At 43.6% G+C, this 16,424-nt stretch overlaps 2 protein-coding genes across 27 annotated transcripts in view; one reads left to right on the top strand and one right to left on the bottom strand.

Annotated features, from left to right (window-relative positions):
* Nucleotides 1-9,151, bottom strand: part of LOC127044377 (uncharacterized) — a 564,702-nt gene extending 555,551 nt beyond the window's left edge. Inside the window, exons 1-2 of the mRNA XM_050939169.1 lie at nt 8,948-9,151; nt 7,035-8,015 (exon numbers count right to left, since the gene is read on the bottom strand). Coding sequence (XP_050795126.1) covers nt 7,543-8,015; nt 8,948-9,110 — 636 coding nt within the window. The 5' untranslated portion in view covers nt 9,111-9,151 and the 3' untranslated portion in view covers nt 7,035-7,542. The remainder of the gene's footprint in view (nt 1-7,034; nt 8,016-8,947) is intronic.
* The window catches only part of SVIL (supervillin), a 149,378-nt gene that overhangs the window by 33,262 nt on the left and 99,692 nt on the right, over nt 1-16,424 (top strand). The gene's annotated exons all lie outside the window — the stretch shown is intronic.

Below are 16,424 nucleotides of genomic sequence, written 5' to 3'. Positions count from 1 at the left end.
CTTGCAACTGCAGGAGGAGTGGGAGTGGTAGGAGATGCAGAAGAGAGCATGTTACAACAGGAGCCAGGTAGAACATCTGGGCTCGGGCTAGAGCCTTGACTCTAGGACCCTGCACAGTGGGAGGTTCCCAGAACTTGGGCTCCAAACCGAGCCTGGAAGTCTACACAGCAGTGAAACAACCTCTCAGCCCAAGCCCGGCAACCCAGAGTTGGCGTGGGCTAGACGCAGGTTCTAGTTGTTCTGTAGAAATACCCTTAGTGACCACTGTGGGTTTTATGACTCCCTGTGCACCCCCTGCAATATATAGTAATGCACCCAGTGCTCCCTCATGACCCACCTGTGTTTGTGCCCCACAGGCTGATAAACGCTGCACTGTGTAATAGTCTTTAATTATATGATCATAGACAATTATGCTTTTTTCTGTAGCTTTAAATAAACATTTAATTATTACATATTTGTATTAAAAACCTGGATAGCAGAGTCTGTCTCTTACAAAGAGTTTGTCCATTACCATCGCAGTTGCGGCCTCTTCAATAACTCGTACCTCTGGGTGTCACTATAATGCAAACAGAGAAATCCTGAAATCCTTCATTCTTTACTTCTTTATTCTGTCCTAGTTAGAGAGACACCCAACTTCTCTGAGGAATGTCAACACCCATCTACATTGCTGAGTTGGTTGAAGAAAGGCATTCTTGTGCTGCTATTCATGGGATGAACTAGTTAACTATGAAGCAAATTTAGCTGTCAGCGTCAGTGGCCTGTATACCAGCATACTTCCATTATCGCTCTGTGGTGGTAGACTTATCTGTAGTAAGTGATGGTGGACAGTAATCTGCTGCGTAAGTACAGTTAACAGTGCACTCTTCATGTAAATGGATTTCATCAACTGTCTGGGATATACAGTAATGCACTATACTGTAAGATACATTTTCTTCCACTAATTTATATACATTTGAATATTATATTTCAGAAATGGCATAGGATCACCCCATATACAAGGGACTCCTCATGACTCAGCTTGTGTATATCTTTGGAAACCTCACAAGGGTGCCCTTTCAATTCATTTTAACCTTACAAGATAAACATGGGCCTTTTCTCCATCCTTTGGTGTCCCCACCAATGTGCAGCAATTTAACTAGACTTTTCTCTGTACAGCTAAATCACCTTTGTAGGCATGCCCAGTAGGCTTTTGTAGTGAAAAGCTACCACACAGGTTAAGTTAGGGTGACCAGACAGAAAGTGTGAAAAATCGAGACAGGGTGGGGAGTAATAGGAGCCTATGTAAGGAAAAGATCAAAAAACTGGGACTGTCCCTATAAATTCGGGACATCTGGTCTACACTTAGAGTTTTTGCGCAGTAAGTTTCACTGGTGATAGAGAACCGGTGAAAGTAAAGTGCTGGTTTGTGTACTCAATTCCTCAGGCGCCAGAGAGTGTTTACACTACCAGCACTTCCATCGTAGATGAGAGCAGTGGAAGGCATTCTGGGTCCCTGCTCAGTGCCCCATGCTGCCCTGCTTCATGTCCCAGCAGACCCACTACTTCCTTGTTTCTTTCATGGCATTTTTTTTAAACCCCCTGCTGTCTGGCTGCTTTCCCTGCCATGCCTACAAACAAAGGGAAGGGGAGTTTCAAACTTCCCGGGGCTTACACGGGGAGGGGCGGACGTCCGTTTACTTGGTGTCAGAGCAGCGGAGATGCTGGCCAGAGTGGTCACTTTTGGAACTGTGGGATATCCTTTGGAGGCCAAAAGCTGTTTACGCTGGTAGAATGTGTCTTCACTTTCAGAACAGTGCAAAAAGAACAGTGATAAGAACTATATGCCTCTTTTTGAAAGTGGTTTTTTTGTGGTGAAACTTCTGAGCTTCAGACGCTCCCTTGTTTTTAGCGCATAAAGGGGACTTTTTGTGCTTTAAATGGTAAGTGTAGACATAGCTTTAGAAATGAGTCAAAGCAAGATCAATTCCCTTCAGAATAAGGTAGAGCATTGCTTCTTAATGAGGATGATTTCCTACTACTTCTTGCCACTGCCCTCTTTGCTCTAAGACTGTTCAAAATAAGGTACAACAAAGAAAGTGTGGAAGTGTTTTCCCCCATTGTGCTCAAAAACGAACTCTTTATCAAACTGTCCAGAAAAGCACACTTTCAAGAAGGTACATTTCTGGAAAACTTCACCCTGAAAGTTTGAGCATTTCAGAAGTCTGTGAATGATAGAAAATGAGTGATTAGAATGGAACCAGTTATGCATTCTGTATTACCAATGCAGCAGTCACATTCACTCCTGCTTAAATTCAAGTTTTACAATATTTTATATGCATTAAGACTTTTAGCATCTGCTGGTGTGTAGTTTTGTAGGTCTTCTTTAATTCATTGGTGAAATTGAGTGTGGAATACTCAAGAGATATTTGTAAAAATGGCATTGTGGGATTTTGTCTGTGATTTCTGTATTTAATTGTTACATGTAAACTGAAGGAATGTTCTGATTTTTCTGCACTCTGAATCAGACTGGGGGGTTCTTGCAAATCTTTCCCTGCAATACAAATTTTGTAGGCCAAATTGGATTTGTTACAGATGATCTTCAAATTGACCTCCGTGACATCTGTAAATCCCACTGCCTTCGGTGGTTTAGTGCCGCTACAGCTGATTAAAACATAGTTAATAATTCTGTTAATGTGCAATAAGCAATAGAATCCAGCTCACTGCTGCTTAGTTGTTTGCTCCTGCAGAGTTGGAGTGAATAAAAAGCATCCTTGTTAAATTGAGCAAGTTGGACCATGAATATACACAAGCAGCAGATCTGCTGCGTAACATGCCCTTCTTACATTATCACACTTCAAAATATAGCTGCACTAAAGTGGCTTTTAGAAGTATTTCTTCATTTTGCACTGGGAGAGCATAATATAGTTTAGTGGGAAAATAGCATTTTTAATGGAATATAGGCAGGTTTAATCCAAGATCTGCTATTACACTTTGGCACAACTTGGATGGTAAATGATGGTAGAAGCTAAGTTTGCCGACTGTCAGCATGATTTCCTGTAGTGTTTTTAACACATTCTATTTATAAGAGCAATTCAGCCATATACACAAGTACTTTTTAACCATTATGTAGGAGCATGAGAATCATTCCAAGTGTAACTTCACAGTTGTTGCAGTAGCCCCCCCCTCACCTCCCCATGATAGCGGATTTGGTTCCCAAACACAGCTTTATTTAGTCATTGTGGACTAAAGATTTTCTAATAATGGAAGCCACTTGGCAAATGTGTGGCTGTTGTGCCTAATAACACTGGATAGTTATTTTGGTTTTATGCTGTGTCCGTATTTTTCACTATTTCAAACCAATGTATACAGTGTCGAAATCCAAAAAGCGAGGAAATATTTTCAAGTGGTCAGACAGCATCTTTTTATTGGTGTCTAGTGACCTGGTGACTACCCCCTCTTTCTTTTATAATCTTTCCTTCCCTCACCCCCAATATCTGCTGAAGAGTGGTAGTCTCCAGTCCTCTGGAAGGAAGTTAGTCCCTAAATTGTGTTGGAAGTGGTCATTTGAGGAATTGCACTTAAACCGTTGGTGTAGGGAGGCCTGGTGAAAAAGCCAGTTGCAACGTGAGAGGGGGTGCTCACTGCACCATACAAGAAGAGGGAGTGTGTGGAAGGAGCTCCCTTCTGCCATACCTAGGCCTGGTCCACACTACAGCATTAAATCGATTTAACTCTGTACCCGTCCACACTACAAGGCACTTTACATCGATTTTAAGGGCTCTTAAAATCGATTTCTGTACTCCTCCCCAACGAGAGGAGTAACCCTAAAATCGATATTACTAAATCGATTTAGGGTTAGTGTGGACGGAAATCGAAGTTAGTGGTCTCATTCTTTTACTGAGCTACCCAGAGTGCACCGCTCCGGAAATCGATGGTAACCTAGGACCATGGACGCACACCACCGAATTAATGTGCCCTAGTGTGGACGCGTAAAATCAATTTTATAGAACCAGTTTTATAAAACTGGTTTTAATAATTTCGATTTTATGCTGTAGTGTAGACGTGGCCCTAGAGTGGAATTTGTACTGCCCTCCACTCACCCCTGATTTTTACCTATGCTGTAAGCATAGGGAACGGTCTTGCTGCTCTTCTCTCAGAAGCATCACTAGTAAACCTAACACAATGGCAGTGTAGCATGTGAAAATTCTGTTGGGAGCTTCATGAAAACTTTTGTGAGTAACAGCAGGAGCTATGGGCATCAAAAGCTAAAGAATTATCAAATGATCGTTTTGGTGTGAGTACTACACTGCAGAACTCTTCTGTACTGTTGTACAACCGAAATCTTTCGCTATCAAAGATTATCAAAATTAAAAAGTGTTTCAAATGAACGTTTCTATTTTGCTTTCATCTAGTTCAGGAGAAAATACATGTATTGGACAGTTAGGTGCCTTGCTGTCTAGAACGTTGAAAAGTGGCTGTTTGCAACTGACGTAGTGGCCCATTTTTAAGCAAGCAGCAAATGTGTTTATTTGGGAACTGATTGACATTGAAATAGCAAGTGGCCCTAAAATGTGTTGAATGAAAAATAATTGCACTTACCCTCTGGGGCTTTATGTTCATGTTGGTAAAATAAATTAACAAAGCTGTAAGCTGCTAGTATCATGAAAATGGCAAATGCAGTATGTTCCAGCCTCTGAAAATGAGATTCAGCATCTTCATAACTGCATATAGTAGTCTCCTACACAATGGTTCCTTTTGCTGTGTTAATATGGTGAAACTTTTTTTCTTGCTGTTGACAAGGGATAGCTGAGCACCCTCTGTCTGCCAAAAGGTAGGCTGTCAGTTGCTTGCATGCTGTAAGCTTGCAAGGTAAACACTGGATGACCTATAAGCCAGCCAGTCAACTTGCACGTTGCCTTATTAGGTAAGCAGCTGAGAATGGTGTCTGGGGACAGAATATGCTGGATGGCAGCTAACTGAGCATTCAGCTTAGAGCTAGATACAGCCCAGATCTATGCGATGTGGCTCAGTACTATCGTACGGATAATGCATTGCATTTCAGTTCATTTTTCATAAAAGATAAAACTTTAGTTTGCAGGTGTCGCAAAGGAGGCTAAAGAGGATGTGAAGATCTTTGTAAACGCTGTGATTTAGAAAAGGGGGCTTCAGTATTGCTCTTTGCCTGCACAGTGAGCACTTTGTTTACAATATGCATTAGCTCACCACTCTCGCTGGTAATCTTGCCGGGGCTTTAGGAGATATATTTCTTCGTAGAGCCTGGTTGTGTGAAGTACTTTGCTGTCTCAATATCTTATTAACAGAGAAACCAGTTTTAGAAAAACAATTTGTGATGTTCTGTTTCTTCAGGTAACATCCTTTTAGCACAGCAGACATGCTGTTTTATTTCTCTTTTCAGAAGACGGTTTACTGGCTGAAAGAGTGAATTTATCCTGTGTGAAAGAGAGGGAATATCTAAACCAGTTTTTCTTGTGTTGGATAGCACTGACTGAATCCTTTCACTTACCCATTGCAATGACTGGCTTTCACACTGAGAAAGGCTTTTAAGTAAAATGTATGTATATTTGCAAGTGTTATTCCTTACCAGTGATATTGAGTACCCATAGGGTACGTCTACACTACAGGGTAATTTTGAATTAACTTAAACTGGTTTTATAAAACAGATATTATAAAGTCGATTGCACGCGTCCACACTAGATACATTAATTCGGCGGTGTGCGTCCATGGTCCGAGGCTAGCATCGATTTCCAGAGCGTTGCACTGTGGGTAGCTATTCCGTAGCTATCCCACAGTTCCCGCAGTCTCCCCTGCCCCTTGGAATTCTAGGTTGAGATCCCAGTGCCTGATGGGGCAAAAATCATTGTCGCGGGTGGTTCTGGGTACAGCCTTACCCCTCCCTTCCTGAAAGCAGTAGACAACCATTTCGCGCCTTTTTTCCTGGGTGAACTGAAAGCAAACGCCATAGCAAAGCAAGCATGGACCCTGCTCAGATCAATAGCACAATTGTGGACATTGTACACACCTCGTGCATTCTCGTGCAGTCTATGGTGAACCATGAACTGCAGAGGCAGGCGAGGAGGAGGCAGCTACGGCAGCGCGGCAACGAGAGTGATGAGGACATGGACACTGATTTCTCCCTAACCACGGGCCCCTGCGCTTTGGAGCTCCTGCTGGTAATGGGGGAGGTTCTACCCATTGAACGCCGATTTTGGGCCCGGGAAACAAGCACAGACTGGTGGGACCGCATAGTTTTGCAGGTGTGGGACGATTCGCAGTGGCTGCGAAACTTTCGCATACATAAGAGCACTTTCTTTGAACTTTGTGACTTGCTTTCCCCTGCCCTGAAACACTATAATACCAAGATGAGAGCAGCCCTCACAGTGGAGAAGCGAGTGGCAATAACCCTCTGGAAGCTTGCAACGCCAGACAGCTACCAGTCAGTCCGGAACCAATTTGGAGTGGGAAAATCTACTGTGGGGGCTGCTCTGTTGCAAGTAGCCAAAGCAATCATTAAGCTGCTGCTACGAAAGGTTGTGACTCTGGGAAATGTGCAGGTCATAGTGGATGGCTTTGCTGCAATGGGATTCCCTAACTGTGGGGGAGCGATAGATGGAACCCATATCCCTATCTTGGCACCGGAGCACCAGGGCACCCAGTACATAAACCACAAGGGGTACTTTTCAATGGTGCTACAAGCACTGGTGGATCACAAAGGACGTTTCACCAACATCCACGTGGGATGGCCAGGAAGGGTTCATGACGCTCGCGTCTTCAGAAGCACTATTCTGTTTAAACAGCTGCAGCAAGGGACTTACTTCCCGGACCAGAAAATAACAGTTGGGGATGTTGAAATGCCTGTCGTTATCCTGGGTGACCCAGCCTACTCCTTGATGCCATGGCTCATGCAGCCATGCACAGGCAGCCTGGACAGTGGTCAGGAGCTGTTCAACTACAGGCTGAGCAAGTGTAGGATGGTGGTAGAATGTGCATTTGGCCGTTTAAAAGCCCGCTGGCAAACGTTACTCACTCGCTCAGACCTCAGCCAAACCAATGTCCCCTTTGTTATTGCTGCTTGCTGTGTGCTCCACAATCTCTGTGAAAGTAACGGGGAGACCTTTATGGCGGGGTGGGAGGCTGAGGCAAATCACCTGGCCGCTGATTACGTGCAGCCAGACACCAGGGTGATTAGAAGAGCTCACCAGGAAGCGGTGCGCATCAGAGAAGCCTTGAAAACGAGTTTCATCACGGGCCAGGGTACGGTGTGACTGCTGTGTTTGTTTTCCCTTCATGAACCTCCCCCCCTTTATTGACTCCTCCTGTAAGCAACCCACCCTCCCCCTTCGATTGCAGCTTGCTTATGGAAATAAAGTTACTATTGTTTAAAAAGCATGTATTCTTTATTAAAAGTCATTCCCTGTAAGCAACCCACCCTCCCCCTTCGTTTAAAAAGCATGTAATTATAAAAAGAGGAAGAGAAATAACAAGGTATCCCGGGAGTGGTTTGGGAGGAGGATAGGAGGGAAGGAAAAGGCCATTAAGCACATTTCAATGTAATGACAGCCTTTTGGTTGGACTGTCCACGGGGGTGGAGTGGGCTGGTGCACAAAGCCTTCCCCCACGCGTTCTTACACGTCTGGGTGAGGAAGACATGGAACATGGTGAGTACTGAGGGTGGTTAAACATGGGCTGCAGCGGCACTCTGTGACCCCGCTGCTCCTCCTGAAGATCCACCAGACATCGGAGGATATCAGTTTGATCACGCAGCAGCTCCAGCGTTGCATCCCGCCACCGCTGATCTTCCTGCCTACACCTCTCATCTCGAGCGTCCCTACTGTCCTCACGTTCACTGGCATCTTTCCTGTACTTTGCTACCACGTCCTTCCACTCCCTCAGATGAGCTCTTTCATTGCGGGTTACTTCCATGATTTCTGAGAACATTTCATCTCTTGTCCTCTTCTTCCTCCGCCTTATCTGAGCTAGCCTTCGGGATGGAGTAGGGAGGCTTGAAAAATGTGCAGCTGCATGAGTGGGGGAAAATAGTGAGAGAAGGATTATAAAAGATACATTTCACAGAACAATGGTTATACTCTTTCACAGTGGACAACACTATTCACCTTACATAACACATGTGATTTCACTACAAGGTCGCATTTGGATTCTTTTAGTATTGAGTGCCTGCGGCTCTGGTGTAACAGATCAACACAGACGCAGGTCCGGGCATCACAATTCAGCTTGCATGCTGTCATGGTAAGGCATATAAGGCATATAGCTTCTCCCTGTGCTGCTTCTTTCCTCTTTACAAGGAGCAGCAGACGCCAACCCCTCCCATCCCCAATCCAATTCTGTAGAATTGCTTTACCCCTCCCCCCACCACATGGCTGGTATCATGGAAGATCACTGCTAATCACCCCCCTTTCTCCCCCCCTCCCCCACCACCGCGTGGCTGGTAGCTGGGAAGATTCCTGCTGGCCAAACGCTAAAAAGCTCAGCGCTATCCTTCCTCCCCTCCCCCATTTCTCTGTCCCCTTACTAAAATTCCTTAATTTCAACCAGGTTACCATGAACGATATCACTCTGCTGAGGATAACAGAGCGAGATAAAGAATGGATGTTTCTTGAATGCCTGCAATCACCGGGACCATACGCAGCTAGGCTTTGTCATGCAGTGATACCCGATTACTTGCTACATGCATGGCGTGGTAAAGTGTCCTACCATGGTGGACGGAACAAGGCTGCCTTGCCCAGAAACCTTCTGCAAAGGCTTTTGGAGTACCTCCAGGAGCGCTTCATGGAGATGTCCCTGGAGGATTTCCGCTCCATCCCCAGACATGTTAACAAACTTTTCCAGTAACTTTACTGCCTGCTAATGTATGCCAAGCCCTCATGGCAAATCAATCATTAAAAAACGCTTGCTTTTAAACCATGTTTTATATTTACAAAGCTACACTCACCAGAGGTCGCTTCCATGGCTTCACTGTCTAGGTTAGTGGTTTGGGAGGGTAATTCCGTCTGGGTCACAAAAAGCTCCTGGCTGTTGGGGAGAATGGAGTGCTGTGTGCTCTCTGCAAGCTCTTCCTCCTCTTCATCTTCCCCCTCCGCTGAATCCTCATCCATGGTTGAGATTATAACCCCCACCTCAGAATCCACGGACAAGGAGGGTGGGGTGGTGGTGGCGCAGCCCCCTAAAATTGCATGCAGCTCAGCTTAGAAGCGGCATGTTTTTGGCCCAGACCCGGATCTTCCGTTTGCTGCTTTGGTTTTCTGATAAGCTTGTCTGAGCTCCTTCACTTTCACTCTGCACTGCACTGAGTACCTGGTGTGGCCTCGCTCTATCATGGTCCTGGAAATTTTTTCAAATATTTTTTCATTTCGTCTTTTGGAATGGAGTTCTGTTAGCACTGAATCCTCTCCCCATATAGCGATAAGATCCAGTATCTCTCTTGCGGTCCATGCTGGTGCTCTTTTTCTATTCTCAGGAGACTGCATTGTTACCTGTGCTGATGAGCTCTGCGTGGTCACCTGTGTTGATGAGAGCTCCACGCTGGCCAGACAGGAAATGCAATTCAAAAGTTTGCGGGGCTTTTCCTGTATACCTGGCCAGTGCATTAGAGTTCAGATTCCTGTCCAGAGCGGCCAGTGGTGCACTGTGGGATACCGCCCGGAGGCCAATAACTTCGATTTGCGGCCACACTAACCCTAAATCGATATGTTAATATCGATTTTAGCGTTACTCCTCTCGTCAGGGAGGAGTACAGAAATCAATTTAAAGAGCCCTTTAAATCGATATAAAGTGCATTGTAGTGTGGACGGGCACAGCGTTATATCGATTTAACGCTGTTAACATCGATTTAACTGCATAGTGTGGACCAGGCCATAGACTCAGCGAAGCATAGTGCAGCCAAGTGCTTCCCTATATAGCTCTGCTAATACAGTTCAATCCAGACCTATGACTTTCTTGCTCCAGCCCGTCAAGAGAAATTTGAAGCCCCAGTACATCATAGAATATCAGGGTTGAAAGGGACCTCAGGAGGCATCTAGTCCAACCCCCTGCTCAAAGCAGGACTAATCCCCAGACAGATTTTTGCCCCAGATCCCTAAATTGCCCCGTCAAGGATTGAACTCACGACCCTGGGGTTAGCACACCAATGCTCAAGCCCATGTTTGCTGAGCCCCTGGCACAATTACTCCCTCCTCACCTTTCCTCCGCTCTTGTCAGCCCCACTATTAGTAGCTTGTGCCTCTTTTGAGCACACTGGAGACTGTCTGGTATATGCAGAGGAGCAATCTTGCTTTTAGCCATTCAACCCAGGTCACTATGACAGCTTCCCCTTTGATCACTGTGCTGACCCGTTTCCTTTTCATAGGTTCTTAATGCATTTTGCTCAGAACTGCAGAATGTACCATCAAACTGAAATACACTTGTCACCGTGAATGCGCAATAACTTACCAGAACATTTACAATTGGGCTGGTGTTCTAGACAGTTGTCATGGTGAAAACTCTGAGATGTCACCCCAACAATGTGACAACCCAGAGAAAGACCACAGTGTTGTGTGAAACCAGCACTAAGAAAAAACAGCATTTAATGTTAAAAATTTTGTTTAAACATTATAGCGCTTTATAGTGTCATAGGCTCCCTTATGATTTAGTGTCTGCCTCATCTCAAGGCTTGGAAATGACCATTATATTTCTAGGTAACTAGTCATGGTGCAGCTTGTGAAATGGGTGCAATGCTGCAGTGGTAAACAGAATTGATGTTTTCCTTTAAAATCAAATATCTTTGTTTTTAAAGACTTTTTTGCAGCTGGTCTGCTCTTCTTTGGGTTATACATGTGTTGGGAGAGTACTAATCTTTGTATTAGAATACACTCTCGTATTGTAGTTTAACTGAGCTCTTTGTCCTGGGCTTAGCTGTGCAGGGCCATTTTCCATTTGTCTGCATGCAGACTGCTTAGAGTTAACAGAATTCTCTTCTGGAAGATCATCTTGTAGTTGGGAGAAGACTGAAGTGAATATAAGTATGGGAAGGTGGGGAGGAAACAGCTCCTAGGAAGGAGGTTGACACTACCTCGCTGACAAAGCTTGTCAGGATGGCAGGGCATTTGCAAGCAATGCCTCTGAATACTGACTAGGCAGGTCCTTGTTCAATCCCAGGAAAAGCAGGGTTGCCTGTTCCTGGAGGATCATCACACGACTTAGTCTTTAATTTTGTGAGACTCCAGAACAACCCTAAGAGAAGAGATCCAGTTTACTTAAGAAAGAGGTGAGCAAGTAGGGGAAAAACAGATGTTTCTACAATGCCATGGCTAAATGTGGCAGACCTGCCTGAACAAGCAATTATTTGACAGGAGGCTGAGAGCATCTCTGAATGTAGTTGTTTAGAGAAGGAGGAGGATTTTGATTTGGTGGTGGGTTTAAATTACTTAACCTGTTTGAACAAAAAAATTAAAAGCCTCTGAAGCACAAGCGCTTTATTGTGAACCACATCCAGAAATAGCGTTCTGGAATTTCATGGACAAGGCAAAACTCTGGTTCAGAAATGCCTCAGGTTTGTATACTGTAACAGGAGAAATGTGTTTTTAATACATTTCAGCCACTGGTGATCTCTCATGTTGATATGTCTTTAACCTGGCTTTAACTTCATGCTTCCTGAGCTACTGATATCCAGAACTGCACAAGACTTTAATTTAAACTTAGGCATGGCTTTATCTCCTATTTTTTAAATTCTTTAATATTATGCATAGCAAAAATTTAAAGTAGGTGTGAAGATTTTTGGCAAGATTGTTAATTTAATGGATTGCAGTAATTCAATATTGTAATGAGTTACATGTCAACTTACTTCAAAGACTCTCCAAGCCATCTTTGCTTTAAAAGCCTCAAACTTCTGATTAGAGAGACAAGGTAGAGAAAGTAATATCTCTTATTGGACCAACTCCTGTTGTCTCTTTCACCAAGAGAAGGTGGCCCAATAAAAGAATATTACCTCATCCATCTTGTCTCTCGAATATCCTGAGACCATCACACTGCATACAGACTTCTGATTTTCATTCACTCACAGAGGGAATCAAAGATGGTGTCTAGACACTGCAAATTCTTTGCAGTTTGTCCATATCAGCTTTCAGAAGGTTAAGGGGTTCTTGGTATAATAGAATACATAGATTCTGTTAGGAATACACTAACTATTGACTGCTCTATTAACAAATAGTGCTAGGTCATCCTAATCAAATCAATGAAACTATACCAATGTATGTGCAAATCTGTCTATAATGCATATTTCAATGTGTTCATTGTCAAACAGTGGTGTACATTAATAAAAAATCAATTCCAAATATACGGCAGACTTTGAGAAAGTAAACAGAAGATTATTTTCCTGGGAATGCCTAACAAAGAAGGGTCTAGAAAAGATGTACTGTATACTTCTGGAACAAGAGACCTAACACTAGCACAGAAAGGAATGTAATAGGACTTGAATTGAATTTACCATGTATTGATACAGTTCCTGTGTTTAAAATACTGTTAGAATTATTAACGTAAAAGAATTCTCTATAAACTCTGAAGCTTATTATAGATTCAGGAGCATATCAGGTTAAGTCTGATTTATTTGGGTCAATTCTGTGTCTTGCTGATACCCCCATACGCTACAGTAGATCACTGGGTTGCGGAATGGGCTTCTCTGACATGATCTAGAACTTAAATGGATGCATAATACTTATCTTTTAAAAGTATTTGATCTTAAATCATGCTATAGTCTTGACATATAGTGTAATGAATATTGACATGCATTATGTGAATGCTGGAATAAATCCCTCCATGCCTCCATCCTTCTTAAAACTTACTGGTCTTGGAAGCAATTGATGATCTTTTGCAGGAGACTTGTTGAAATTGGTGCCTCTTTCAAGAAATCTCACTTCTTTTGTTCAGTGAGGAAAATGTTTACAGAAACAGTAATGCAAAGAGTATCTAGATTCTTGGGGTGCATACAAAAGTATTGGTTCTTTTTTCCAAATGAGAATTCATGTGTAAGTATATGGAACAGATGGATTGGCCATGTCCTTTAAACACATCTGGCATTTTACATCAGATAGCTCAGTACTCAGAGTGCTGTTTTACTGAACATAAGAACATAAGACCGGCCACACTGGGTCAGACCAAAAGTTCATCTAGCCCAGCATCCTGTCTTCCAACAGTGACCAATGCCAGGTGCCCCAGGGGAAATGAACAGAACAGGTAATCATCAAGTGATCCATCCCCTGTTGCACATTCCCACCTTCTGGCAAACAGAGGCTAGGGACATCATCCCTGCCCATCCTGGCTAATTGCATTGATGGATCTATCCTCCGTGAATTTATCTAATTCTTTTTTGAAGCCTGTTATAGTCTTGGCCTTGACAACATCCTCTGGCAAGGAGTTCCACAGGTTGACTGTGTGCTGTGTGGAAAAAATACTTCCTTTTGTTTGTTTTAAATCTGCTGTCTATTAATTTCATTTGGTGGCCCCTAGTTCTTGTGTTATGACCGTTAACTTTTGTTTTTGATTTCTTCACATGTGACCTGTTTTAAACTATCTGGTGATGCAATGCAGAGTTCTGTTTATCTGAAGACTTGTCCAAAATAGCAATACTAGCCAAAGAGCTGGTTTACAGCATTCAGGAAGCTCAGGGGAAGAGCGGAGCCACAGTGTTCAGGCTCCCCCCTCCCTCCTCTGCCTCCTGCCCTCAGCAATCAGCTGGTTTGCGGCGTTCAGAAGGCTGTGGGGAAGGGAAGGACGTGCGCCACATCCTCACTCCTCCCCCCAGCCTCCTGAATGCCGTAAGACAGCTGATTGCTGCAGACAGGAGGCGGGGGGAGCAGGAGGAAGGCACTGATCTGCGGGATCTGCTGGTGGGCGGGAGGCGCTGGGGGGGACATAGGGGAGCTGATGGTGGGCTGCCAGCCTGTTTAATACCTGTATTAAATTGCTTGTTTAAAATGTGTATATAATGCCTTTTTGTCTGTCAAAAAATTTTTTCCCTGGAATCTAACTTCCCCTATTTACATGAATTCTTATGGGGAAATTGGATTCGCTTAACATCATTATGCTTAAAGTTGCGTTTTTCAGGAACATAACTACAATGTTAAGTGAGGAGTTACTGTAATTACGTAATAATTACTCAGAAACATAGGATTCTGGAACTTAATGCGTAACAATAGAAGTGATAAAAGGAAAGTGAAAAGGATTAAACATACTTCCCATGAAGGAATGATCTCATGTCAGGAGATAATATCCTGGGGTAGAAATCCTGCATAAATTGCCTTCACTAAGGAAAATGAGAATACCACTTGCCAATATATATGGATGGAAGGGATGATGAGGTGTATGTGAGGTTGACTGATGCCATCAACCCACAATATATTTTATTTTAAAAAACAGTGTGCAGTCTTGCTTGAACATAGCGTGGATAATCATTTTCTGTTTAACGTAATACAGGACATATATTTTAATTTTATATAACTTTATTTTGGGAGCTGGTAGCTGTGTTGTGGTTGTTTGTTTTCTTTCTTTCTTTCTGGAAACATTAGGAAAAAATGCCAACTTTGTCCTGAATTTGTGGTAGTTTTGTTTTGCTCTTGTTGCATGTGGCCACAGTCCCCAGAGTCCTGTGATTGTGGCACAATCTAAGATGCCATTTTACAATGTAGCATCTGACCGTCGTGATTGCCGGGAAAGGCTTGAGAACAAACTCCCAAGAACTAGAACTCAACATTTAATATTTTTTAAAATGTCATGACTGGGGGTGGGAGTGGGCTGACTCCTGGACACAGCTGTATTTTAAGTTGAAAGCAGCTTTCAAGCAGTCTGAGCTCCAGCTTTGATTACAATGATCAGGGTCCCCAAACAAAATGATGACGTTTTGCCGCAGTTCCTGAGGGAAGTTACAGAACAATCTTCAGCTGCCAACAGATCTTTCGTGGGCAGTCTGGTTTTGATTAGAAATGTATGCTTAACCTAATTTTTTCATTAACTTCAATTTTAACTTCCAGCTGTGCTCATATGTTAGAGGCATCTGACATTTAAAAATTGATCTGGGGGATGGGATGGACAAGGAAATAACGGCAGATCTATAACATAACCTACTGTATCACTGAGATGGACACGCTTCTGCTCCTGGTCACTTGATCATTTTAAACGACAGAATGGCAACTTTAAAATATTTGGAGATCTCCCTCTTCATGGAAAGTTCCCCCTCCCCCACCCTTTTGTTTCTTAATGCCAGATTGATGGGTCTCCTCGTGGACTGGTTTTAGTGTAACAGCGTCTCATCACTGTGCTGACCCCATGGGCCCTGTGAACTAGGTTTTGCCACAAAGGAGGTCAGGTTAAATTGTGTGTATGGGGGGGAAGAGGAGGGTGGACTTGCTCATTGTATAGAGGATGGAGAAACTCTTGAAGACAAAGTGTGTGTCCAAATTCCCCGTCTCTGCATGGCGCCACACTGCTATTGTATTTTAATCCTCTGCCTCCAACAGAACTAATTCTGAAGGCCCGGAACAGACCCATTATCCAAGCGTGGTGTGCCAGTAATGTAGGGTCACAGAATGCTATGTTAGAAGTAGTATTCAGTGCTGAGATCAGTGGGGTGTATTCATGGATATCCTGCACAGAGTAGCCCTTGGTGAATAATTCCAGTTTCAGGTGAAGAGAGCTCTGATGCTGAGCTCTAAACCAAGTGATCATTTGGGAAAAATCAGATATGGATATTCTCTGTTGCAGTTCATCTGTTCCCTCCCCTGACCTTAAGCCCTCCATAGTAGTTATCTTTACACTCATGAGCTACCCCCTGCATTCTTGAACTGTCAGTCCCGAACGCTAGAAGAGGAAGTCCTACCCACAGTAGTGTCTGTCATAAGTTCTGCTTTCACAGTGGAATTGGCAGCTGTTCTGGAAACACAGGCTTATTTATGCATCCTATAAGTAGCATTTGAACACCATGAGGAAGAATTCCTTTAAAATTACCATGTTCATAGAGGGGTGTTTTGAAGTTATGGTGTCCTTCCAAGACTACATATACTTTTTTCCTGCTCATTGTGTCTCTGCCACAAGCAAGGTGATGGCTAAAGTTCCAGAGGAGACTTACATAGAGGGTGAGTGAAGGAGTACAAAATGCCTTCAGCTTATAGGGATAAGGCATTTGAGCCCAGCACAAAGAAGGTGGGTCCATTTTAGAGATAATGACCATAACCTCCCTCCCCATTCCACTGTCCCCCCAGAATTGCAACAAGTAGACCTGGTAACCAGGAGATGTTTGGCTATACTTCTAGAACCCAGATCCTGTCTCCTGTATTAAACCTGCTACAGGCTGTTTAAAGTAGTGGCTCTCAAACTTTTATACTGGTGACCGCTTTCGCACAGCAAGCCTCTGAGTGCGACCCCCCCCTTATAAAAATAAAAAC

The sequence above is a fragment of the Gopherus flavomarginatus genome, chromosome 2 (genome assembly GCF_025201925.1).
Source record: "Gopherus flavomarginatus isolate rGopFla2 chromosome 2, rGopFla2.mat.asm, whole genome shotgun sequence".
Classification (NCBI taxonomy): Eukaryota; Metazoa; Chordata; order Testudines; family Testudinidae; genus Gopherus; species Gopherus flavomarginatus.
The sequence above is the reverse complement of the archived record's forward strand: the minus strand, read 5'-3'. Positions and strand labels throughout refer to the sequence as shown.